Source organism: Saimiri boliviensis, chromosome 12 (assembly GCF_048565385.1).
Source record: "Saimiri boliviensis isolate mSaiBol1 chromosome 12, mSaiBol1.pri, whole genome shotgun sequence".
In the NCBI taxonomy this organism is placed as follows: Eukaryota; Metazoa; Chordata; class Mammalia; order Primates; family Cebidae; genus Saimiri; species Saimiri boliviensis.
In genome coordinates, this window is record NC_133460.1 from 86,867,290 (window position 1) to 86,892,959 (window position 25,670).

A 25,670-nucleotide genomic window follows, 5' to 3' on the forward strand; every position below is an offset into this window, starting at 1 on the left:
AAGTGGGCGAGAGTAGAGTGGTCCCGATAGCCCCAGTTAAAAGGGGTTGGCTGGCGGCGAAGTGGGGCTGGGCCACTACCCCGAGCAAAGTGGATCGGCGCCAGGTGGGAAGGCGCACGGGGCCGCCGGGTCTCAGCGCTCAGACTTCTCTGCTGCTCAAGTTTCGCCGATTTTCTCCACTTGTCGCTGTCCGTCTCTCCTCCCTTTTGTCTCTGTTCCAATCCTCCTACGTCTCGCCTTTCTTTCCTCTTCTTTCTCCTCAGCCGCTTCGCTCCTGCTGTTTACCCCTCTCCCTCCTCTGCCACTTTAAACACTCATTTCTCTTCCCTTCTGTTCCTTTTTCTTCATATCTTTCCTCCTTTTCATTTCTCCCCTCTTCTCCAAGGAAGGTGACTTCGTGGAGACAGCAGGGTTTGGAATGAGACAAACCAAAGTGGTATTCCACGAACTGCACCATCACCGAGTGAACTTGGACAAGTAACTATCATCTCCCTCCCAGCACAAAACAATTAAGAGAAGGTTCCTGCTGGATCTCAGGGCTTGGGCTGGGCACTCCAAATGCATGGACCAATTGTCTTTCAGTCTGCACCGTCGTCTTGCTTGGGCTGTGCTCTCCCTCCTTTGGCAGGGCTGGTTTCCCGCTGGTGGTACCAGGTTAAGTTCTGTGGGCAAGGTGTGGTGCCTGCTGGTTAGGAATTTGCAAGGGACAGGATCGATGTCCAAGGAACATCCTGGCAGACTGTACTGTCCTACCCTGACTTTTGCCTCAATTTCCAGGCAGCAGGCTCCTTCTCTTCTCCCAGTTAGGATGTGTTGCTTGGGTGCTCCAAGAGCCTAAGCTCAGTCACACAATATGCCCCTAAGGTAAATCTGAACAGTCATGTATTGACTGTTCAGTGACTCCCATTGCCCTCAGGATAAAGGTCAAGCTCCCTTTTGTATGTATAGCTGACATACAAGACCTTCAGGACCTGACCTTGTCTTCATCTCCAATTTCCTAGTAGTTTCCTGCACACCTCTGGCCCTTCCTGTTAAAGTAACCCATCTTTATATTGTGAATTTCTACTCCTCCAATGTTCCACTCAGGCCTTGTTTTCTCTGGGAAGCCTTTTCTGAACTCTCAGGTTAGCTTCTAGCTCCCATGACCCTCTGTGTATAACCTCTATTACACCACCCACCATATTGAAGGGATCAGCTTATGTGTTGTCCACTATGAGACTAAAATTTAGGAAGGTAAGGACCATGTCTATTATTCCCAGGCATACTGTAGAATATCAATGAATATGCCACATTGAAATCTATGAGGAAGATGTTCTGCCTGGTAAGATGATGATTAGTGGTTAGGAGGGACTAGGGAATTGTCATCTCTTTCTTCCCCATCTCTGTTGGACAATCACATGCTTTTAGAATGATGAATTTCTGGTGGTATGTGGAAGTGGATATGGGTGAGCAGGAAGTTTTGGCCCACTTAGAGGATTTTCCAGTGGGCTCTCCAGGACCTCTCAATTTGAGACAGGTCCAGGACACCAATTTCCAATTTTCAAATGAGGAAAAAAATGGCTCAGAGGTAATGTGGAAAGAGGTGCTGTGATGGTATATCCTCTTTTTCTGACTCTTTTTGGGTGAAAGAGGCTAGATCAGGCATCCCCAAACTTTTTACACAGGGGGCCAGTTCACTGTCCCTCAGACCGTTGGAGGGCCGCCACATACTGTGCTCCTCTCACTGACCACCAGTGACAGAGGTGCCCCTTCCTGAAGTGCGGCGGGGGGGCTGGATAAATGGCCTCAGGGGGCTGCATGCGGCCCGCAGGCCGTAGTTTGGGGACGCCTGGGCTAGATCCTCAGCTGGACCCACTGACCAGAAGCCCAAGGTGAAGGTGTAGGGAGTTATTGAGGGGTTCTTCAGGTTTGATGCCAGGTCTGATGGGTGCTTTACAATAGAGTATTATGGCCAGGAGTGGTGGTTCACGCCTGTAATTTCAACACTTTGGGAGGCTGAGGCTGGTGGATCCCTGAGGTCAGGAGTTAAGAGACCAGCCTGTCCAACATGGTGAAACCCCATCTCTTCTAAAAATATAAAAATTAGCCCAGCGTGGTGGCAAACCCCTATAGTCCCAGCTACTTGGTAGGCTGAGGCAGGAGAATCACTTGAACCCAGGAGGCAGAGGCAGAGGTTGCAGTGAGCCAAGATTGCACCACTGCACTCCATCCTGGGCGACAGAGCAAGACTCCCTCTCTAAAACAAACAAACAAACAAACAAACAAACAAACAGAACAAAACAAAACAAAAAAGCCAAAAAACAAAAAACTAGAGCATCGTAGCATGTGGATGGTCTTTAGATGTATGGTTTTGAGACTACATTCCTATGTGGTTATGGAGCTTCCCTGGACTTGAGTTGTCCATAACTGGGAGGAAGTATGGAAAGAGTTGGTATCTTTTTTCACTGCCTCCCAGCAGTCTCCCCAGGTCTGCAGGGACACTGGGGCTCTAGTGTCTCAAACAGGCTGAGAATTACATGCTTCAGTCTGCTAGGAGAAAACCCATCCTCTTGTTCTCTTCCCACACATTCTCACTTCCGGGTAACACAGGTAATTCTAAATAGCTTAGTAACCTCTATCATCTCTTGCAAATGGAGGAGGCAGCTGGGGGCAAGAGAGTGAAAACAGGTGGGCATCCAACCCTCGGGCCCCTTAGCGTTTCTAAGGCAAACAAGAAAGACTTCTGTTTCCTATCACTGAGAATGTGGGCTAAGCAGCGTATTTAGCTTTCTGCCTGGTGGATAAGGCCTGTCCAAGGCTTGGTATCAGAGGCAGACTGGGAGTCACAGCCCGATATACTAAGGAATAAGAGGTGACAAAAGGCAGTGAAAAGAGTTGACCTAGGGATAAGGAGACCCAGGGGTTTGTCTCTCTGCTCTGCTATTTACCAGTTATGTGAACCTGGGCCCAGCCTTCCACCCTGGGGCTGTTTCCTATGATGTAAAATGAAGAGGCTTAGATATCCAGGGCTTCTGCTACTTAAATTAGATATCCATGGCTTCTGCCACTTCCCATTTTCTTTATTTCTGGATAATGGGAATGGCGCAGAAGGCGATGAAACAGAGTTGGGACGTGACAGACACAACTGTGAGAAGCCACAACGGGGAAGGTGGACGAGAGGGCGAGGAGAGGAGGGTGTGGAATGGATCACTGGACTTGTTTTCGGATGAAGGAAGCCCAGAGTTGCCTTGAAAAGGAGTGATCCCTTAAGGAGCATGGTCTTGGCCCAGGTAACTTTGATAGTACGTGGACAGGGGAATAAGGATGCCCGCTCAAGCCCTCAAAACGGACCCCGCCCCTCTCCAGCCAATTCTGGCCCGTAATGCGCAGCAGTCACTGCCAAACCGCGCACTGCAACCGAACTCTACCTAACTCCACCTCTCTAACCGCCCAGCACAGTTCCTAATTTTTTATTGGATTTTTAAACTGTCACTCAGAGAGTACTCGTATCCGTTGGTTGTCCCCGATCTACCCTTTCCCTTGTAATCTCGCCTCTTTAGGCACTACCCGCCTCCTGAAACCAATTTCCTTTATCCGATTGGATGGTTGGAATGCTACTTTTCACGGTGCAAAGCTATGATTGGCTGCATCCAGCAGGACTCGCGCAGTTACCAAGCAGCGGGCTAGACTGAGGCTAGTTACCACGTCAGTGAGCTGACAGGGGAGGTAGCCGGCTCCACTGTCCGTCCCGGCCGACTCATCCTGGCGGACTGTGCATTCCCACCCTGACTTCGGCCTCAATTTTCAGGAAACGAGCTCCTTCTCTTCTCCCATCTGCTACCAGAGTCGGGAGAGCTGCTCGGAGACGCCTCCGGGGTGCGGGCTGGACATGAACACCGGCTGCCGGTCCTGGGACTAGGCCCCGCCATTTTGGATCCGCTGACAGGTCAGCGAAGTCTCTTCCTAGAGTTCCGGTGTCATGAAGGCCTCCCTGACATCGCAATAGGGAATTAGGGGGAAGGACCCTTAAATTGGGCGAGCCAGGGTGGGTTAAGGACGCAGCGGACAGGAATAAGACGAGGGAAGGGTTGTTGTGGGAGGGAACAGGGAGGTATGCAGGGGCAAAGGTCAGGCCCTTGCCTCAGGAGGGGCGATTTCTGCTCTCATTGCTGATCCTTTGTAGGTGCCCAGATCTTCTATTTTTCCCAGGCTTGACTTAGTCTTCAGCTCCTCTTTTCCAGCGCTTTCTGCATCCTAAAGAGCCCAGTACTCAAAAGCTGAAAGCAAACCTAAGGAGCATTGTCTCTACTTTTATGGGTTTTCAGACTTCAGATATGAAAGTCTCTCCAGATTGTGTACAGCGTCTGCTTCTTTGTGACTGCCTCACTAATACAAAGGAACTGCTTCATTAATACTGGATGACGAGCTAGTGCACCTAGAATCAGATTGTCAGCAGACAGATGTGTGAAAGGCTTGAGGTTATAGCAGCACAGGAAACTGGGCTACGAGAAGGCTTCCCTCTTATTGGACAGCTCAGCTGCCAGTCTGGGTCTGTATGTAAACACTAGACTTACCTTCTGGGCCTATTTGTTTCTTTAGACACCTTTCACAGGTATTCTTTTATGGCGTATGTTTTTGTTGACATATTTTCCCCAGGTCTTCACTAAGGAGATGAGGTTTAATCATAAAGAAACCACTCTATTATGACATATTTGACTGAGAGCAGAGAATACTGGCAAAGTTTCGTACTGTTGGCCTATTATTTTTAGTGAGCAAAAAGTCATGAGAGATTTTCAGCCAATTGTAGGATAAGAGTAGCAGAGTGCTTTTAGAAAGAGTGCTTTTAGAAATAAGGAATAGTGTAGATGGTGTTTTTTAATGCACAGTGTGAAAACTTGTATGCCTTTAATTCAGGTATACAAGGCACTCTAGGCCCTGTGAAGGATACAGATGAAAAGGTCTTCTTTGGGATTGCTCAGTTAATGCACTTCTTAAAAGTAGTAGCATGTATGAGCAGTAGCCTAGCTGGAGCATGTAGTAGGTTAAGAGCAGGATCAACCTAATGCCTTTTGGTATGTAGTGGGCACTCAATAAATGTTATCTGTATCTGGGATTAGTTTCAGTATGTGATCAGGACTTGTGGCCTGCTTTTGACCCTGGCAGTCAGGAACACTTTGCACTTTTGCATGGTGAGGTAGGAACTAGGAGGATTAAAACCTCATAGTGTTAGAAGAGAAAACTATTTAGGATCTTAGAATGACTGAACTCAGTTTTTCCTGCCTTTGCCCTTATGAATTTGAAATTTCATAATTTCCCTTTGCCCTTATGAAATTGAAATTTTATGTGTGTTGGGAGAAGGGGGATGGCATTATTTATGTTTTATGTGTGTTGATTTAGAATTACTAGGATGGAAATGGTACAGGAAACTCTTTGCATTTTAACTTGCTGATCTAAGTTGTAGAATTCCTCCCCTCTCCCCACTCCCCAAAAAGTAGTTGAATATAGCAAATGAAATGACATAGCTCAGGAGGTAGCCAGATTTGATGAGCCTACCTTGCTCACTTGGACCATTGCCCTGTTGAATTGATATGCTTTGCATAACAGGCAATCTAGTCTCTGGGCCCTAGGGTGACTAGAGAGGCATCAAAAGGTTTTCTCCCTCTCTTTCTCTCTCTCTCTTTCTCTCTCTCTCTCTCTCTCTCTCTCTCTCTCTCTCTCTCTTATCCTAACTGTCATTTCTAGATAGGAATAATTTTCTAGATGGGAATAATTCCCACTCCCACCCACAAATCAGAAAATTTACCCTTCAAATGCAAGTCTTTTTTTTTTTTTTGAGACAGAGTCTTGCTCTGTCACCCAGGCTGGAGTACAGTTGGCATGATCTCAGCTCACTGCAACCTCTGCCTTCTGGGTTCAAGAGATTCTCCTGCTTTAGCCTCCCAAGTAGCTGGGATTGCAGGCATGTGCCACCATGCCCGGCGAATTTTTATATTTTTAGTAGAGACAGGGTTTCACCGAGTTAGCCAGGATGGTCTCAATTTCCTGACCTCGTGATCCACTCACCTTGGCCTCCCAAAGTGCTGGGATTACAGGTGTGAGCCACTGCACCTGGCTCAAATACAAGTCTTAAACTTGTATTTGAGCTTCTTTTTCATAGTGTTTATAGGCAGTGTGTTCCAGTCTTGACAGTGATGCTCACTGGCACAGTGGGAACTCAGGTTGTAGACACATCTCCTCAGTAGCTGGGCACCAATCCCAGTTTCAGCTCAGAGTTCTTAAAGTTCCACTACTATTTTATTTCCCTGTGTTCCAGAAGTCAGGATGACTGCCACTTTTACATAATAAGCTCATTGATAGGGTACTTAGACTGGCCACTGTGGGCAGCTAGAGAGGAAGAAGACAGATCTTGCTTTTGAGGAGACTCTATTTATAGAGTATTCACTGCAAGGATCATCCTAATCTTTGTGTGACACTTCTCATTGATTGATTACACTCTGTATCCCTGTGGCTGTGTTTGACTGATTAGAATGATTCTGTTGTTGGGTTAGTGGGGGGATTGAATTTAAGGGAGAAGGGGAGGTTAATTTTATCCTCAGGCTGGAAGAGCTATGTAAATATAATGGGCTGATGTTTAGCTGTTTTTCTGTTTTTGTATTTCATTATGTTCAACTGTAGTTGTTTAATTAAATGAAAATATTTTACTTGGTATACTCTCAGGAAAAATAAAAAAATAAAATAAAAAAGAAAATATTGAGCACTGTGCTGATTTGAACCTCAATAATAATAGAAGTAATCATAGAAATGATGATTTGTTCCAGTAGTAGTAGAAATGAAGTATGATGGCACAGTAATGATTTGCCAATTATATAAACCAGGGGTTACAATTTCACATACCTAAATACCAGGCAGGTAATGTAAATAAGTGAATTGAATTACATGGGAATGAATTTGGATTAGTGGGGACTGTGGTGTACTGGAGAACCCGTGCCTTTATTTTTTTTATCTTTAATTTTTTTTTTTTTTTTTTTTGAGACAGTGTCTTGCTCTGTAGCCCAGGCTGGAGTGCAGAGGAACAATTACAGCTCACTGCAGCCTTGACCTCTGGGATCAAGTGATCCTCTCACCTAAGCCTCTCAAGTAGCTGGGACCATGGGACCACAGATGTGTGCCACTATGCCCCGCTAATTTTTTTTTTTTTTTTTTTTTGAGACGGAGTCTCGCTCTTGTTGCCCAGGCTGAAGTATAATGGCGCGATCTCAGCTCACCGCAAACACTGCCTTCTGGGTTCAAACGATTCTTCGGCCTCAGCCTTCCGAGTAGCTCAGATTACAGGCCTCTGCCACCATACCCAGCTAATTTTTTGTATTTTTAGTAGAGACAGAATTTCACTATGTTGGTCAGGCTAGTTACGAACTCCTGACCTCAAGGCGATCCACCCACCTCCGGCCTCCCAAAGTGCTGGAATTACAGGTGTGAGCCACCGTGCCTGGCCACCTAGCTAACTTTTTATTTTTTAGTTTTTTTATTTTTTGAGGTTGAGCCTCGCATTGTTGCCCAGGCTGGAGTGCAGTGGCACATCTCTGCTCACTACAACCTCCGCCTTTCAGGTTCACGCAGTTCTTCTGCCTCAGCCTCCTGAGTAGCCAGGATTACAGGTACCCACTACCACTTTCGGCTAATTTTTGTGTTTTTAGTAGAGATAGGGTTTCTCTGTGTTGGTCAGCTTGGTCTTGAACCCCCGACCTCAGGTGATCCATCCACCTCAGCCTCCCAAAGTGCTGGGATTACAGGCGTGAGCCACTGCGCCTGGCCAATTTTTAAAATATTTTGTAGAGACAAGGTCTCACTGTGTTGCTCAGACTAGTTTTGAACTCCTGGACTCAAGCAATCCTCCCACCTTGGCCTCCCAAACTGCTGGGATGAACCAGCAGTTTGTAGGAATGAACCCCTGTGCTCAACCCATTCCCTTATTTAAAAGAACCAACTGCTCCTTTTTCAGCAGATTGTTACTGTTTTAGAATGCAGGCACAGAATGACCACTCTTTCTATTTTTCAGGAGAAATGGGAAATTTAGATCATTGTGTTTCCTAATTGTTGGAAACTAGTTAAAAATATTAAGTCTTTTTTCAGACCAATAAAAATATATCTGTGGACTGGATTCTGCCCAATGGCTACTGGATGATGACCCTTAATATACAAAATGGGCAGGCCTTATGAGACTTAATCACTGCAGTTCTCTATGCCTAATCACACAGACTCTTTTTCTTTGTCCTACTCTGCCAACTGTCACCTTTATAGCTTGGGTGCCCTGAGTGGCTAAAAGATGGAGTGAGATAGAGAAGCTTTGTTTCATTTTTCATTTCCAAGCTAGCAGAAGGGACAGCTTTGGACATATTAGTAGCTTACCTTGTAATTGGTTCTTGAGATATTCTCAGAATCTCCACAGTGGGAGGAGATGGCATGGCAGAGCTGAGGTACACGGGTCACCTGATGATCAGGTCTGGGAGGATTTTCCAGTGATGCCCTGTCACGGCACCAGCTTGTTTCCCAGTTTAACTTTTTACTTCCACCCTTTGAGTAAATTTCTTGAGCTCAGTAAGTTGTTTACTAGTTTAGTAATTTTGGGTATTCTCAGTAAAGCACAGAACCGTGGGGTGTTCCTAGGCCAGCTCTGGAAATGTTAAAAGCTCTACATTTTTAGTGTTTCTCTGGCTTTTAAAGGGACTGAGTGAACATAAACCTTAGAAGGGCCTATTACTGGTCCTTCAGCTCTCTACTACCATCTACCTTTTCGGAAAGTCCCATCAGTTTTCCTGGTTTGCACAGCTCTGTATTAGACACAAAGGCAACATGAAAAAGAAAAACTTGCGTTTTTGCCTTTGGAGAATTTATTTGCTAGTTGGATAAGGACAATTTTTTTTTTTAGATACAGTCTCTCTCTGCCACCCAAGCTGGAATACAGTGGTGTGAGATCTTGGCTCATTGTAACCTTTGCCTCTCAGGCTCAAGTGATCCTCCCATCTCAGCCACCTGAGTATCTGGGACTATAGGTACATGCCACCACACATGTCTGATATTTTCATTTTTTGTAGAGACAGGGTTTTACCATGTTGCCCGAAGTGCAGTGGTGTCATCATAGCCCGTTGCAGCTTTGATTTTTCAGTCTCAAGTGATCCTCCTGCCTTAGCCTCCCTAGTAGCTGGGACTACAGGCTTATACCACCATGTCCCACTAATTTTTTTTTTTTAATGTTCCTTAGGCTGGTCTCTGACTCCTGAGCTCAAGCAGTCCTCCTGTTTTGGCCTCCCAAAGTGCTGGGATTACAAATGAGAACTACTGCACCTGGTCAAGGACAATGTTTAAAAGTGATCAAGAGGCCGGGTACAGTGGCTCATGCCTGTAATTTTAGCACTTGGGAGGCCAGGGTGGGTGGATCACATGAGGTCAGGCGTTCAAGACCAGCCTGGCCAACATGGTGAAACCCTGCCTCTACTGAAAATACAAAAATTAACAAGATGTGGTGGTGGGCGCCTGTAATCCCAGCTACTCTGGAGGCTGAGGCAGGAGAATAACTTGAACCCTGGAGGTGGGGTTGCAGTGAGCGGAGATTGAGCCACTGTACTCCAGCTTGGGAGACGAGTGAAACTCCGTCTCAAGAAAATAAATAAAAGTGATTAAGAAAAAAAAAAAATGCTCGTGTACTAATAACAGCTATTTAGAACCAAAGACAATAAGATATATATGAAGAATTGACAGTTACATTAAAAAATTATATATTTCACAAAAATGTGAATGTGCAAATAACACTTGAGGAGATGTCAGGAAGATATTTGTGAAAAAAGAAGCATTATAATTTGGCTGGTAGGTAAATATGGGTTCTTTTTGCCTATATGAAGGTTTTTAACCTCTGGTAGAGAAGCAAATACGGAATACAGAAAAAAGATTTGCCAGTCTGGCTCAGAGTCATTGTCTTCTATGAAGTCATTTTTCATCAGGTAGATGTGTGCTGCACCACTATTGAGTCAATCTGGAGTCTTGATGTTAGTTTATTTATTTGTTCATCCGGTATTTATTGATCATTTTCTTACTATGTGTCAGGCTTTGGAGATAATAAGGTAAATAAATCATGGTCTTTCCCCCTGAGATAGAGCCCGATAGTCTCATGGTGGGAATATACCAAATAAATAACTATAAATTGGTATAAGATATGTTTATTTTCATTTTCATTTATTTATTTGAGACAGTGTCACACTGTCACCCAGGCTGGAGTGCAGTGGCAGGATCATAGCTAAGGGTAGCCTGGAACTCCTGGCCTCATGTGATCCTTCTGCCTTAGCCTCCCAAGTAGCTGGGACAACCAGTGTGTGCCACCACACCCGGCCATTTTTTAAAATTTTTGTAGAGACAGGGTCTTGCCACGTTGCCCAGGCTGATCTTGAACTTCTAGGGCCAACTGATGCTCCTGCCATGGCCTCCCAAAGTGCTGGGATTACAGACATCAGCCACTGTGCTTGGCCAAGATATGTTTAAATACAGATAAGTACAAAGTGCTGTGGGTGGCTAGGCATGGTAGCTTACGCCTGTAATCCCAGCACTTTGGGAGGCCGACGCAGGCAGATCACTTGAGATCAGGAATTGAGACCAGGAGTTTGAGACCAGCCTGGCCAACATGGTGAAACCCTGACTCTACTAAAAATACTCTACTAAAAAAGTAGAAAAAGGGGCCAGGCACAGTGGCTTATGCCTGTAATCCAAGCACTTTGGGAGGCCGCAGCGGGCAGAGTTCGAGACCGGGCGTGGTGGTACATGCCGGTAATCCTACCTACTCAGGATGCTAAGGCAGGAGAATCGCTTGAACCCGGGAGGCAGAGGTTTCAGTGAGCTGAGATTGCACAATTTCACTCCATCCTGGAGAACAAGAGCGAATCTCAGTCTCAAAAAAAAAAAAAAAAAAAGAAAAGAAAAAGAAATAAATAAGTGGTGGTAAGCTCGTTCTTAGAACCACTGAGATATTGTGACTCCCTCATTGACTTTTGGATGGAATGAGTAAGGGTTTATCAGGTGGACAAAAATGAGAAAATACATTTAGAATACATCGTGTGCAAAGGCAAAGTGGCAGCAAAGACCATGACTTTAAATAGTAGGAATGTCAGGGTATGGGAGGTAGCTCACGCCTGTAATCCCACCACATAGGGCGGCCAAGGCAGGCAGAATTGCTTTGAGCTCAAAAATTTAAGACCAGCCTGGGCAACATGGCAAAACCTTGTCTCTCTAAAAAATTAACCAGGCATGGTGGCTCACCCCTGTAGTTCCAGCTACCTGGTAGGCTGAGGCAGGAGGATCACTTGAGCCCAGGAAGTAGATGTTGCAGTGAGCCAATATTGTACCTGTACTCCAGCCTGGTTGACAGAATGAGACCCTGTCTCAAAAAAAAAAAAGGAACTTTTCAGAGTCTTTTATTTTATTATTATTATTTCTTGAGATGGCATCTTGCTCTGTTGCCCAGGCTGGAGAGCAGTGGTATAATCTTGGCTTACTGCAGCCTCCACCTCCTGGGTTCAGGCAATCTTTCTGCCTCAGCCTCCCAAGTAGCTGTGATTACAGGTGCCCACCACCACTCCTGGCTAATTTTTGTATTTTTAGTAGAGTGGGGATTTTATCCTGCTGGCCAGGCTGGTCTCAAACTCCTGACCTCAATTGATCTGCCCACCTTGGCATCCCAAAGTGCTGGGATTATAAGTGTGAGCTACCATGGCCAGCCAAGGGTCTATTTTATACAGAGAATGCATATAGCATATATGGGGCACCAATGGCTGCCACTCAGCTTGAAAAACATCACCAAAACTGAGGCTTGCATGTATGCCCTTCCCTGTTTGTTCCCCCACGCTCCCGCCCCTTGCCACTATTCTCAATTTGTTTGTGAGCTTCTCTAGGGTGTAGTCCTAGAAGTGGAATTGCTGAAATACAGGATATGAAGTGCTTTAATTTTGTAAGATAATGCCAAATTATTATTCAAATTCACATTAATTTAGATACATACCACCCTCTTGGTCTGCATTTTTTACCAACTTAAAAACATTTCTTTTTTTGAGACAGAGTCTTACTCTTTTGCCCAGGCTGGAGTACAGTGGCATGATCATGGCTCACTGCAGCCTTGACCTCCTAGGCTCAAGTGATCCTCCCATTTTAGCTTCACAAGTGGCTGGGACCAGGCACCTACCACTGTACCCTACTGATTTTTAAATTTTTTGTAGAGATGGGGTTTTGCCATGTTGCCCAGACTGTTCTCAAACTCCTGGGCTCAAGTGACCCTCCTGCCTTGGCCTCCCAAAATGCTGAATTACAGGCATGAATGCCTGGCCTTTTAAGTATTGTCAGATTTAAAGTGTTTTACTGTTTCAGGAGTGTAAAAAAGTGGTATGTCATTATAATCTTATTTTGTTATTTTCCTGATTATTGAAGCCAACAATATTTTCATGTATTTATTTGCTGTTTATGTTTTCTATTCTGTGAAATGCCTATTCTGTTTATGTTTGTTGCCAATTTGGGGGAGAGATTATATGTCTAGTTCTTATAGTTTTGGGGCAGTTGCTGTATGCTCTGGATATTACTCCTTTATTAGTTATATGTGCTACAAATATTTTCTCCCAGTTTTTGCCTTATCTTTTTCTTCCTTTTTTTATGGTGTCTTTTGAACAGACATTTTAAATTTTAACGTGGCTGAATTAACCACTTTTTTTCAGAGGTTTCGCTTTTTGTTTCCTGTTTAGGTACTTCTCCCTTGGAATTTGAGTCCAACCTGGGCAACATACCAAGAACCTATCTCTAAAAAATAAATAAATAAATAAACAAGAAAATATTCTCATATATTAGCTTCTAAGAGATTTAAAGTTTTGTTTTTCATATTTAAATAATCTGAGTTATATTTTTGGTGTTCCATTAAATAAGAATACAATTTATTGTTTCTTTTTCTCGTGCTTTTGTTTAGATTGTTTAGATCTAGACAGAGGTGCCAAGTGATACAGTGACTCCTCTTTGGATCCTGTTGAGGTAACTGGGATGCCACAGAGCACTAGGGGAATGTTCTAGGCCCAGCTTTAAGTGGACAGTGCTTTCAAGGGTACATGTTACTCGGTGTCTCTGGGCCAGTGACTTGGCTGGCTAAGGGTGTTAATTGACATGTATTTAGTTGTTCTCGCTCTCCTTTTTTTCTGTTAATTTTTCATTTTTGTGACCTGTGATAAGGGATTTCTCAGCTATTGGCTATGAGGCAGTAGGTGGTTCATCAGTTTTCCATCTGAAGCTGAAGGGTACAATCTGTTGGAGATTCCCTGAGTGAGGAGACATACACTCAGAGATCTAGAAGGATATTAGGCAGCTCTGCATAGTACTTGAAAATAATTCCTCTTCATTCCCTAGATGTTTCTTTTTTTTTTTTTTCTTTTTTATAATGATTTTTTTGCTCAGATCTTTGCTATCTTAGATAGTGGTTAGTTCTTTTCTAAAGAGCTTATTTGTTTTTAGTAAATCAGTTAATTAAAATTTAAAAATAGTTAATAGGTAATAAATGTTTGTGACACAAAATTCAAAAGGTAAAAAAGAATATACAGAGAAAAGTTAGTCTTCCTTTCACTTCTATCCCCAGTCACTCAGTTCCCTAGTCATCCAGTTTCTTTCCCTGGAGGCAGCAACCTCTTAGCAGTTTCTTGTTAAGTCCTTTCAGAGACCTAGCGCAGGAAGGGGAAATAGTAGGAGAGATTTAATCTTTTCTCTTCTGATACTTTTAAATCATTTTTGAATTTATCTTCTATTTCTAAGTTCTCCTCCTCAGAAGAAGAAGAGAGCATTGTTGTACATTCATATCATTGAACTTTCTGAGAAGAGAACATTGTTGTGTTCCTAGAGGATTTGGAAAGCAGATAGTCTTCTGAGACTAACCTAGTTCTTTAAATTGTCATTAATATAAATCTTGTGTTGGATGCCCTTGTGGACTGGGGAGGTGTTGTGGGTGTCGACAAATTATTATTATTATTATTGTTATTATTTTGAGACGGAGTCTTGCCCTGTTGCCCAGGCTGGAGTGCAGTGGTGCGATCTCAGCTCACTGCAACCTCTGCCTCCTGGGTTCAAGTGATTCTTCTGCCTCAGCCTCCCGAGTAGCTGGAATTACAGGTGTGTGTGCCAGCACATCTAGCTAATTTTTATATTTTTAGTAGAGATGGGGTTTGACCATGTTGGTTAGGCTAGTCTTGAGCTTCTGACCTTTTGATCTGCCCTCCTTGGCCTCCCAAAGTGTTGGGATTACAGGCATAAGCCATCATTCCCAGACTATTGTTTTTTTTTTTTTTGGACACAGTCTCATTCTGTTGCCCAAGGTGGAGTGCAGTGGTGAGAACACGGGTCACTGCAGCCTCAACCTACCAGCCTCAGGCAGTCCTCCCACCTCAGCCTCCCTAGCAGCTGGGACTACAGGTGTGCACTACCACAAATGGCTATTTTTTGTATTTTTTATAGGGACAGGGTTCGCCATGTTGTCCAGGCTGGTCTCAAACTACTGGGCTCAAATGATCCACCCACCTTGGCCTTCCAAAGTGTTGGGATTACAGGTGTGAGCCATCGTGCCTGGCCCCTGGGCAAAATTTTACCCAGTTTCTTTTTCCTTTATCATGATGGTTTTCATGCTTTTCACTTTTTGGGGGCCTCATCTTATGCAAAATATACAAATGGAGCTACTTGCTGGGAAAATTTCTTTATATCTCTGGCTGTGTCTCAGTTTTCCTATCTGTTCCACTAAACTGTATAAATGCCTCAAGGGCAGAAATTATATACCTCTTATCATTATTAATGTTTAATTATATTGTTAGTACAGTAATAAGTTCTCTTTGTAAAATAAAATTTTTATTTATTTATTGAGGCAGAGTCTCGCTCTGTTGCCCAGGCTAGAGTGCAGTGGTACGATCTCAGCTCACTGCAACCTCTACCTCCCGGGTTCAAGAGATTCTCCTGCCTCAGCCTCCCAAGTAGTTGGGATTACAGGTGCCTGCCACCATGCCCAGCTAATTTTTGTATTTGTAGTAGAGATGGGATTTCATTGTGTTGGCCAATCTGGTCTTGAACTCCTGACCTCATGATCCACCTGCCTCGGCTTCCCGAAGTGCTGGGATTACAAGTGTGAGCCACTGCGCTCAGCCTATTTATTATTTATTTATTTATTTTTTTGAGATGGAGTCTCTGTTGTCCAGGCTGGAGTACAGTGGTGTGATCTCAGCTCTCTTTAACCTCCACCTCCCAGGTTCAAGCAATTTTTCTGCCTCAGCAACCCAAGTAGGTGGGATTATAGCTACTCCGGTTGCTGTAATTAATTACAGGAGCCCTGTATTCCCAGCTACAAAAACACTCGGCTAATTTTTATATTTTTAGTAGAGATGGGGTTTCATCGTATTGGCCAGGCTGGTCTCAACCTCAAGTGATTTACAGACTTTGGCCTCCTTGAAGTGCTGGGATTACAGGCGTAAGCCACCATGCCTGACCTCCTTGTAAAAAATTAAAGCATTACAGATCCACCTGGGCAACAAAGTGAGACCCCCATCTCTACAAAAAGTACAAAAATTAGTTGGGTGTGGTGGTGTGCGCCTGAAGTCCCTGCTATTCAGGAGGCTAATGCAGGGAGGGTTGCTTGAGCCCAAGAATTCACCCCTGCAGTGAGGCATGTCAGTGCCATGGGACTCCAACCTGGGTGACAGAGGGAGACCTTGTCTCAAAACAAAAAAAAAACCAAGGCCGAACTTGGTGGCTCACGCCTGTAATCCCAGCATTTTGGGAGGCAACAGTGGGTGGATCTCAAGGTTGGAGTTCGAGACCAGCCTGACCAAATGGTGAAACCTCGTCTCTGCTAAAAATACAAAAATTAGCTGGGTGTGGTGGCTTGTACTTATAATCCTAGTTACTCAGGAAGCTGAGGCAGGAGAATCGCTTGAACCCAGGAGGTAGAGTTTGCAGTGAGCTGAGATCGCGCCATTGCACTCCAGCCTGGGCGACAAAGCGCGACCCTGTCTCAGACCAAAACAAAACAAAAACAACACATGTATACACACACACACACACACACACACACACACACACACAACCAAAAGACAAAACCATTACAGATAAGGCTCAAGTATCCTCTGACTGCACCCTGATTTCACAGCACCTTCTCTAGAAGTAATTATGGTTATAAGTTTGGCTACATCAGCCCAGACCTTTTATATTTACATATCATATTAGTGCTTTCTTGCTGTAAGTTAACATGAGTTTTCAGAACTTTTAAAAGGTCTTGTCACTGCCACTGTCCAATTTTCTGGAGCTGACTGGGCAGATTGGATACAGTCATATATTTGTGTGTGTGTGTGTGTGTGTGTGTGTGTGTGTGTGTGTGTGTATTTAAAGATAGTGTCTTGCTCTGTGACGCAGGCTGGAGTGCAGCGGCTGGATCATAGCTCACTGCAGCCTTGAACTCCTGAGCTCAAATGATCCTCCTGTCTCAACCTCCCTAGTAAGTAGGACTACAGGTGTATGCCACCATGCCTAACTAATTTTTTAGTTTTTTTTTTTTTTTTTTTTTTGTAAAGACTCAGTCTCACTGTTTGCCTAGGCCGATCTCAATTCCTGGGCTCAGCTGATTCTCCTGCCTTGGAGTCCCAAAGTGCTGGGATTATAAGTGCGAGCCACTTCACCTGGCTCAGATGCAGCCTTTAGGTTGACATTACAACTGTGATTCCAAACCAATGCTATTCTTCCAGCAACCTTTATTCTTTTCTTTAACTTGAATCTTCACTGTTACTTTATTGAGTAGATAAAAAAGAACAAAGAGACTGTTATATTTTTATGTATATCACATATATGTGTGTGTGTGTATGTGTATGTGTGTGTGTGTGTATATATATATATATATATATATAATATTTAGGAGAGAGAGAGAGTCTCATTATGCTGCCCAGGCTGGTCTCAAACTCCTGGGCTCAAGAGATCCTTCTGTCTCGTCCTCTCAAAGTGCTAGGATTCTAGGCATGAGCTACCACACCTGGCCAGAAATATTGTTTATAACAAGCTGACACTATAGTTGAATCTGTGTACTTAAAGGTATCATAGGACTTTGGGAACAATTGACTTTGAAGAATTTGACATGCTTCCTGAAGATTGTTGAGGTGTCTTTGAGAAATTTTCTGGACTGATTCTTTTTGAGTTGTATCTTAAACTACCCTGAACTTCCAAAGACCCCCTAGGAGAGCCAGATAGTTGGATTCATAACATAATATAGACCGTCTCATTTTAGCATTACAAATTTTATGAGTATGGAAAATCTTGGTGCTGAAAAGTTAAATCACAATTCTAACCTTATCAGATACTGATTTTTAAGCATGAGTATGCTCTGGGTAACCAAATATTAACCAGCACACTATTCTGTTAACTGTTTTGGTAGGTTTGCCAGGATGGTGGATAAGAATATTTACATCATTCAAGGGGAGATTAACATTGTGGTTGGGGCCATCAAACGAAATGCCCGATGGAGCACCCATACGCCACTGGTAAGTGGGAAATGGATAAATAGACTGGTCACTAAGTTTTCGTAGGGGATCTGTTGCATGGTTAAAAGAGTAATCAAATTCCCAGTAATAATGAGAATAGTAGGATTTCAGAGTTGTTCTTAATATCTTGTTTTTTGTTTTATCCCAACTAGCATCAGATATATAGGCTGTCTTTTTTTCTCTGGGACCCAAAAGACGACACAATTTTTCTTCTGGATATTTTTGTAAACAGATTAAGCTAATACTGTGCTTAGGACCTCTTTACTATGTCAGAAAGATTTCTTATTTTCTGACTCTTTAGGGCTGTCATAAGCTATCAAATTTATTTAAATCAGGGTAGTTATTGATACATAGAACATGACTTAGTGATGGTACTCCTTCTTGGGAGTTCAGCAAACTTCCATATACGGAGTAGGCCATATCTTACCAATCAGATGAGTAAGAAACTTACCTGTTATACAGTTGGCTTTCTTTGTTATGTATGTATGTTTGAGGATTTTATTTGTAGAATTGGGTAAGACGATTTTTGGCGCAGTTGTAAAAACAAGTTTCGAAATTGCCAACTTGGGAGTTTATATGAACATATTTGGTAAGTGCGTTTGGAAATTTCTCAAGTTCTTTGATAAAAATGTATTGGTTTAGAAGTGAGAATGGCATCAGGAATATCTTTGAAATGAATACGTATGATCACATAATGAGTATTAAAAAAGGAGAGAAGACAGAGTAATACACATATAAAGAATCTGGCAATCCGTAGTAGCTTGAGTGCTATGGTGATGATATAGATTAGCACTTAAGGATTCACTATTTTGGATAAGTCCAGAGTATCTCTATGAAATAAGAGATTAGGGAACAGAAAAATATGAACTATGGCTAATTTTCTTTTCCTCAGAAGGAAAACTTACAGAATTTTCTGATTAGATTCAGAGAAAGAGCTTTTGATCTGTCCTTTATTATCCTTTTCCTCTTTTGGCCCAAGAATGACTTACTTTTAATCTACGTGTTCTACAGGATGAAGAACGGGATCCTCTGCTGCATAGTTTTGGTCATCTAAAGGAGGTTTTGAACAACATAACAGGTAAGTCTCCACATATATGTGGAGTACCAGGCCTGGTAAAAAAATATGTGTTTGATTTATTGCAAGGATGGATAGACAGGCATGGTGGCTCATGCCTGTAGTCCCAGCACTTTGGGAGGCTGAGGCTGGCAGATCACGAGGTCAAAAGATCGAGACTACCCTGGCCAATATGGAGAAATCCCGTTGCTACTAAAATACAAAAAATTAGCTGGGCATGGTGTTGCATGCCTGTAGTCCCAGCTACTTAGGAGGCTGAGGCAGGGGAATTGCTTGAATCCAGGAGGTGGAGATTACAGTGAGTTGGGATCATGTCACTGCACTCTAGCCTGGCGATAGAGGGAGACTCTGTCTTAAAAAAAAAAAAGACGGACAAACGTTTTTCTGTAAAAGACTTTATAGTAAAGGCCGGGCGCGGTGGCTCACGCCTGTAATCCTAGCACTTTCGGGGGCCGAGGTGGGTGGATCACCTGAGGTCAGGAGTTCAAGACCATCCTGGCCATGATGGTGAAACCCCATCTTTATTTAAAAAACAAAAAAGACTTTATAGTAAATAACTTAGACTTTGTGGGCCATATATAACTGCGCAACTACTTTACTCTGCCTTTGTAGCTCAAAAGCAGCCATAGATAATACATAAATGAATGAGCAATATGTATTTTTTTTTTCTTTTCTTTTCTTTTTTTAACTAGAGACAGGGTCTTGTTATGTTCCCCAGGCTGGTTTCAAATGCCTGAACTCATGCAGTCCTCCTGTCTTGGCCTCCCAGAGTGTTGGGATTCCAGGCTTGAGCCACTGTGCCTGGCCTATATTTTCTTTCCCTTTTTTTTGGAGACTGAGTCTTGCTGTGTTGCCTAGGCTGGAATACAGTGGCATGAACTTAGCTCACTGCAACCTCTGCCTCCTGAGTTCAAGCAATTCTCCTGCTTTAGCTTTTCGAGTAGCAGGAATTACAGGTGCACACCACCATGCCCACCTAAGTTTTGTATTTTTAGTAGAGATTGGGTTTCACTATGTTGGCTAGACTGGTCTCAAACTCCTGACCTCAGGTGATCCATCCGCCTTGGCCTCTTAAAGTGCTGGGATTACAGGCATGAACCACTGCACCTGGCCTATGTTTTCTTTGAAAAAAAGAATCTGCAAGCCAGATTTGGCCCATGGGTGCAATTTTCCAACCCCAGGTTTATTGCATTGCTTTCAGTCTTCATAATCTTTCAATCTTCATGTATTACAGAGTCGTTTGTCCCTTTGTTTGTCCCATTTTCCTAATCATGATAAGCTTATGTAATATATTCATATGTTTAAAATTTTCAAAGCCATTTTCACATTTATTACCTTATTGAACTTTTATACAACCCTGTGAGAGAGGGATGACAGTTATTGTCCCCTTTTTAATGAAAGAATTTGAAGCCCAGTGGAGTTTAAAGTGATTTAGCTTAGGTCACACTAATCTTAAAAGGTAGAGTTAAAACTAGAATTCAGGCCTCTGATGCCTGGTTTGGGGCTCTTTCTTCTGCTCTATATTGCTTCTGTACATGTGATTAGAGGAGAATATATACATTTAGTGCCTTATATTGTGTGTGTGTGTGTGTGTGTGTGTGTGTGTGTATGTGTGTGTATGTATATATATAAAATACACACATACACACACATACACACACACACACTGGCGGGGAAGGAGGAAAGTGTCAAAACCAAGGGGATGTAGATACAGACTGAAAGGGAGAGCCTCAGAGCTATGTTCCTTTGTTGACCGTAAAGGGCTCCTGCAGTGTGTAACACTGGAATGCTTTTTACTAGTGACATATGTCAGACTATCATTGGATAGTGTTTAGGTTTCTGCAAATTAAACAAACAAGCAAGAAAATTTCTTCTTTTCATTAGAAATCTGGGGGAAGATCTGGAGAAAAATTCTTTTTTACTTTGCTAAACATGGGCTGAAGTTATCTAAGGGTTTCCTACATATTTTCTTTCATTCTTTTTTTTGAGACAGCGTCTCTCTCTGTTGCTCAGGCCGGAGTGCGGTGGTGTGATCTTGGCTCACTGCAACCTCTGTCTCCCAGGTTTAAGTGATTTTCACATCTCGGCCTCATGAGTAGCTGGGATTACAGATGTGCACCACCACACCCAGCTAATTTTTGTGTTTTTACTAGAGACGGAGTTTCACCATGTTGGCCAGGCTGGTCTAAAATGCCTGACCTCAGATGATCCATTCGCCTTGGCCTTCCAAAGTGCTAGGATTACAGATGTGAACTATCGCACCCAGCCCATATTTTCTTTTTGTGCAGTGGTGCGATCTTGGCTCACTGCAACATCTGCCTCTCAGGTTTGAGGGATTCTTCTGCCTCAGCCTCCCAAATAGCTGGTACAGTCATGCACCACCGCTCCTGGCTAATTTTTGTATTTTTAGTAGAGATGGGGTTTCACCATGTTGGCCAGGCTGGTCTCGAACTCCTGACCTCAAATGATCCACCCATGTTGGCCTGCCAACCATATGTTCTTTAAAGGAGCAAATTTCACTCAATTGAAACAGCTTTGGAAATGTTAGCCAAGAAGGATCAAGTATAGAGGAGGCAATTGTTAACTAGTTAGCTGGGCTAATTCTGCTACTAGGTGACATGTTCTTATTTTACAGCCTGTACTTATGGGTAATGGCTGCTTTAGAATGTTGGCTACTTGCACAGATTTTTTTTTTTTTAATTTTGCAGATAAAGCTTACATATCCTAATTAGAAAGTAAAGATAATGAATGGAGATTTACAGTTCTTTTTGTTTGATTTTGAATTCAGAGTACTATCTTCTTAAGAGATATTAAGAGGATCAAACAAGTTAATATAATAGGAAACACTTGGTAAACATCTTATACACAGTTATTGATTGTTATAAGTGGCCGGGAATACCCTAAAATGACTGAGCTCACGCTGGAGTAGCCTTGTAGGCCTATTGGGCACTCTGCAAACCTTGAGGAGCTAAGGTCGTTCTGCTATCCCGACAGAGCCACATTTCCTGTCTCCCATCAAATCCAGATCCCCTGCTTATTTTCTTCAGTCTAACATGTCCCAAGATTTTACCTCAGAGACCATACTTGTGGTGAGTGATGCAGTCTAGGAATTGTAGACTATTTAAGAGCTATCCAAGTTGAATCTGCCGCCTGATTTTCTTAGGTCCTTGGATTAGAAATCCAGCCAGATTATCTGCTCTTGGAACTAGTAAAACCAGAGTGTTTAGGAGCCAGTTCTGTCACTGGTAGTAGGAACATTGCTGGGTGTTGCTAAGCTTTCCCCTGGAGTGAGAAGGAAGGTAGTAGTGTTTTCCAAGGCCAACAGCTGTGGCATATGTTGAAATGGTGCCTGCCAAGGTTGCTACATTGTTCTTAGGTTTTAGTATATTACCTGCCTGAGAAAATGATAGAGTGGACCTAAAATAGAGCATTTCATGGTCTTCACACTGCTTCTGACCCCACACACAGTGCTGGTTCCCAGGAGCAGGTTTATGGATCAGCTGTCCCTGTGGTCCTGGACTCTGCAACCCATGACTAATTCTTGTTTCTTTTACAGAAACAAACAGATTTTTCTGATTGGCAGTGTCAGGAGGACTGCTTTCCTGGAAGCTTATTAATGGTAGAAGGCTGGGAAAGGGTTTTGAACTTGGAGAGAAAACTGAAGGGAATGTGCTTGTGTTATATGACCACCTAAGGTATACCTCTTTGATTGGAGGAGGGATAGCAGGAATTCTAGGCTTCTACACAGTTTAACTCATGAAACTGACTTGGACATGGTCCTTTTTTTCAAAGACTTTCTGTTTGCATTTTTCTAGGCTTTCTGCTGGCTTAGTTGGTAAGACTATCACTGATGGAAATGGGTGGTTCATTGGACGTTGTCAGTAAACCAAAATGATTTTGTTTTATTTTCTTGTAGAAAGAATCTTTAGAATATGTTAAGTACTACCTACACTACTTCTCCAGGAATATTATCTGATTATTGTGAAGGAAATAAGTCCTTTTCTCCAGTAAGGTTAGCTAAGTGCATACTAGTTATTCTCACAGATGTATGTCGTTGGACCACATTTACAGTCAGTATTTGCCCAAACTATATGATGACTACATGTTCTATAGCATTTAAAGTAATAAGATATTTTAATAATACCAAATTTGAAAAGAGGATTGCTCTCAGAAGAAAAAGGATGTCCAACAGCAAAGTTTGCATATTGTTACTTTGGATGAAGCCTTAGCTTACCACCGGTGAGAGAGACTTGACTGCTCTCCCTCATTTGGCCTTGATGTCCTCTCAGGACTCCTTTTAGATTATTCTGAAGGAGTTAAAACAGTTGTGTGGTTCCCAGGGGCTGGGAGGGGGTATGGAGAGTGACTGCAGGTGGGTACAGGGTTTCTTTTTGGGGTGATGAAAATGTTTTAGAAATCGATAGTAGTGATGCTTGCATAGTTTTGTGAATATACAAGAAATCACTGAATTGTATACTTGAATAATATCTCAATTTGTAAAGGAGGCAAATGGAGGTGTCAGAAGTGATGAATTTGCCAGTTTTTTCTCAGGGCTCAGAGCTATGAAGGCAAGTCTCTATAGTCACTGTTGTGCTTTGGACCCATTGCCCAGCAAAGGCAGCATAAGGCACTGTTCAGCTTCTGGCCCAGTTTGTCCTTTTATGTCTCTCTCATTAACTCAAGGAAGCACATGGCTTTTATATTTAAATTTATTCAAACTGTAATCTTTGACATTTGAGTTAGCTTTTAGTACAGTTTTGCATTTATAGTAATATATATTATGTATTTTCTCTATCCCCAAAGAATCTGTTTTAATCTTTTCCGGATGCAAATTTCAGGCTGTCTTGTCCCATCTCCCCTCTCTTGCTGTCTTTCCCCTCCCCCCACGGAGTGTGTTTGATCAGGTGTGGCAGGAATATCCACTGTCAAGCTGCGCCCTTTATATTAGTCAATATTATCCTTCTCCCCCCTCCCTGTCTGTCTGCCCCTTTGGGCTTTCCCAGTTGATTTATAATTTTGGAATTCTCATCGGAGTCTGTAATACAGTTTGTTCATTATTTAACCAAAACCTGTTTAATGAGCAGAGAGAGGCAATGTAAATGTTAGGCATGTTGCAGTGATGTACCTTTGTGCTTCTCAAAGCGGGTGGGTAGTTAACTCTGTGCTGCCTGCAGGGCTGGGGTATCCTGGCCTTAGGGGCAGAAGGGGTACTGCCTCTCTCTTACATCTGCCCAAGCTCTGCCATGGGTTTAGAGTCCAAAGACGCATTTCCTTTTATCCTTCTAGGAATCTTTTGGGGCTCTTGCATATTGGAGTTATCTTCAGTCTCACAGCCAGACCTTGTGGTAGGGTCTGTGGCATGGGATGGGGCATGGAAGGGAAAGTGAACTATCAGGATACTTGATATTGCTCTTGGTTTTGGGTCTGACAAAAGTAGATAGTTTATAGGAATGCTTCTAGCCAGTATGGTCTATGGTCTTTCATCTCTTTGTTCCCAGACTAGATAAGTCCTTGCAAGCTTAGTTTTCTTCATCCAGTGTAGCTTTATGGAAAGGGCTATAGTCAGTTGTGATTTGTGGTGTTTGGTTGTGGTCATTGGCCTCCAGATGTAGTCTGTCTTTGTCCTTGGTCTTTAAACTTAGATCATTACAAAGAGATTCTTTTCCAGAAAATTTTTGGTTTAAAGCAAAAGTATTACAACCAGGCTAGGTGCAGTGACCCATATCTGTAATCTAGCACTTTGGATGGCCAAGACAGCAGGATTGCTTGAGGCTAGGAGTTCGAGACCAGCCTGGGCAGCAACATACCAAGACCGCCCCCCGCCACATCTCTACAAAAATAAAAATAAAAGTAATTAGTTGGGCATGGTGGCATACAACTATAATTCCAGCTACTTAGGCTGAGGTGGGAGGCTCACTTGAGCCTAGGAGTTCAGTGTAACAGTGAGCCATGATTGCACCACTGCACTCTAGCCTGGGTGACAGAGTGAGACCTTATCTCAAAGAAAGAAAGAGAGAGAGAGAGAGAGAGAGGAGAGAGGGAGGGACAACCAAAGGTTGCAGCGAGCCACAATTGCACCACTACACTCCAGCCTGGGTGACAGAGTGAGACCCTATCTTAAAGAAAGAAAAAGAGAGACAGAGACAGAGAGAGAGAGAGAGGGACAGACAACCAAAATCATCTCTTATGGGATCATCTTTTAATGACTTTAAAGCCTTCAGGGTCAGGGCTTGAAGAAGACGTCTTAGGGTGTGCATGTGACTGTGTGCGTGTCGGGGGTGTGGTGGCAAGGAGTTTGCCTTTGGAGATTTAGTCCCGGGCCTTTTTTTTTTCTCTGAGGACCTAATATGCAGTTTTGGTTATCAGGATTGGGGGTTCTCAGTGTAAGACTAAGGTGGTCTTGAGGCTCATTATAGGTACGTATATTAACTATAACGTTGTTCTAGCTTCTTAGACTTTTTCTTTTGGGGGCTCCCCAAGATTTGGATGCCTTCAGGGCCTAGGTTATTGAGTTGCTTCTAATCAATATTTATTGACTGTCTACTATGTGCCAGGCATTTTTCTTAGGTACTTAGGAAATGGGTCTATAATAGTAAACAGTCAGCCAGACTTCCTGCCCTCATAGCCACTGGTTTGACAAGACTAATGACTCAAGCTGATCATTCCAAAGCTAACCTTTTTTAGCCTCTACTTTATGCTATATGGTCCCTATTAGGCCTGGAATGGATGACAGTGAGTGAGAGCAATCTATTGCCATCTTTTTTTATTCCTGTTCTTTCCTTAAGGAACAAGCCAAAGAAATAAGCAAAAACAATAGCTTATATTTGCTTGTCTGGCTTTTGCATGTAAAGCTGTTACGGCCAGAGTTTAGATATTCCCAAAGTCATTGGTGGGTTGCATAGCATAATTCTGGGGGATAGGATATTTCTTTACAGAGCTTACTGGGACAGCAAGTTATGGTGTGCTTGAGTTTAGAAGGGAGAAGCAGGTGCCAGGAGAAAGTGGATGTGTCAGGAGTTTATTTAAATGTAGTTTATCCTGGACAAACA

The 25,670-nt window shown here is 43.1% G+C and overlaps 1 protein-coding gene across 10 annotated transcripts in view; it reads left to right on the plus strand.

The window, feature by feature from the left end:
* Positions 1 to 3,655: 3,655 nt before the first annotated feature.
* The window catches only part of GBF1 (golgi brefeldin A resistant guanine nucleotide exchange factor 1), a 138,376-nt gene continuing 116,361 nt past the window's right edge, over positions 3,656 to 25,670 (plus strand). For all 10 annotated transcript variants that reach the window (XM_039464953.2, XM_039464955.2, XM_039464954.2 and 7 more), the window contains exons 1-3: positions 3,656 to 3,925; positions 17,441 to 17,546; positions 18,558 to 18,624. In XM_039464953.2, coding sequence (XP_039320887.1) covers positions 17,451 to 17,546; positions 18,558 to 18,624 — 163 coding nt within the window. In that variant the 5' untranslated portion in view covers positions 3,656 to 3,925; positions 17,441 to 17,450. The remainder of the gene's footprint in view (positions 3,926 to 17,440; positions 17,547 to 18,557; positions 18,625 to 25,670) is intronic.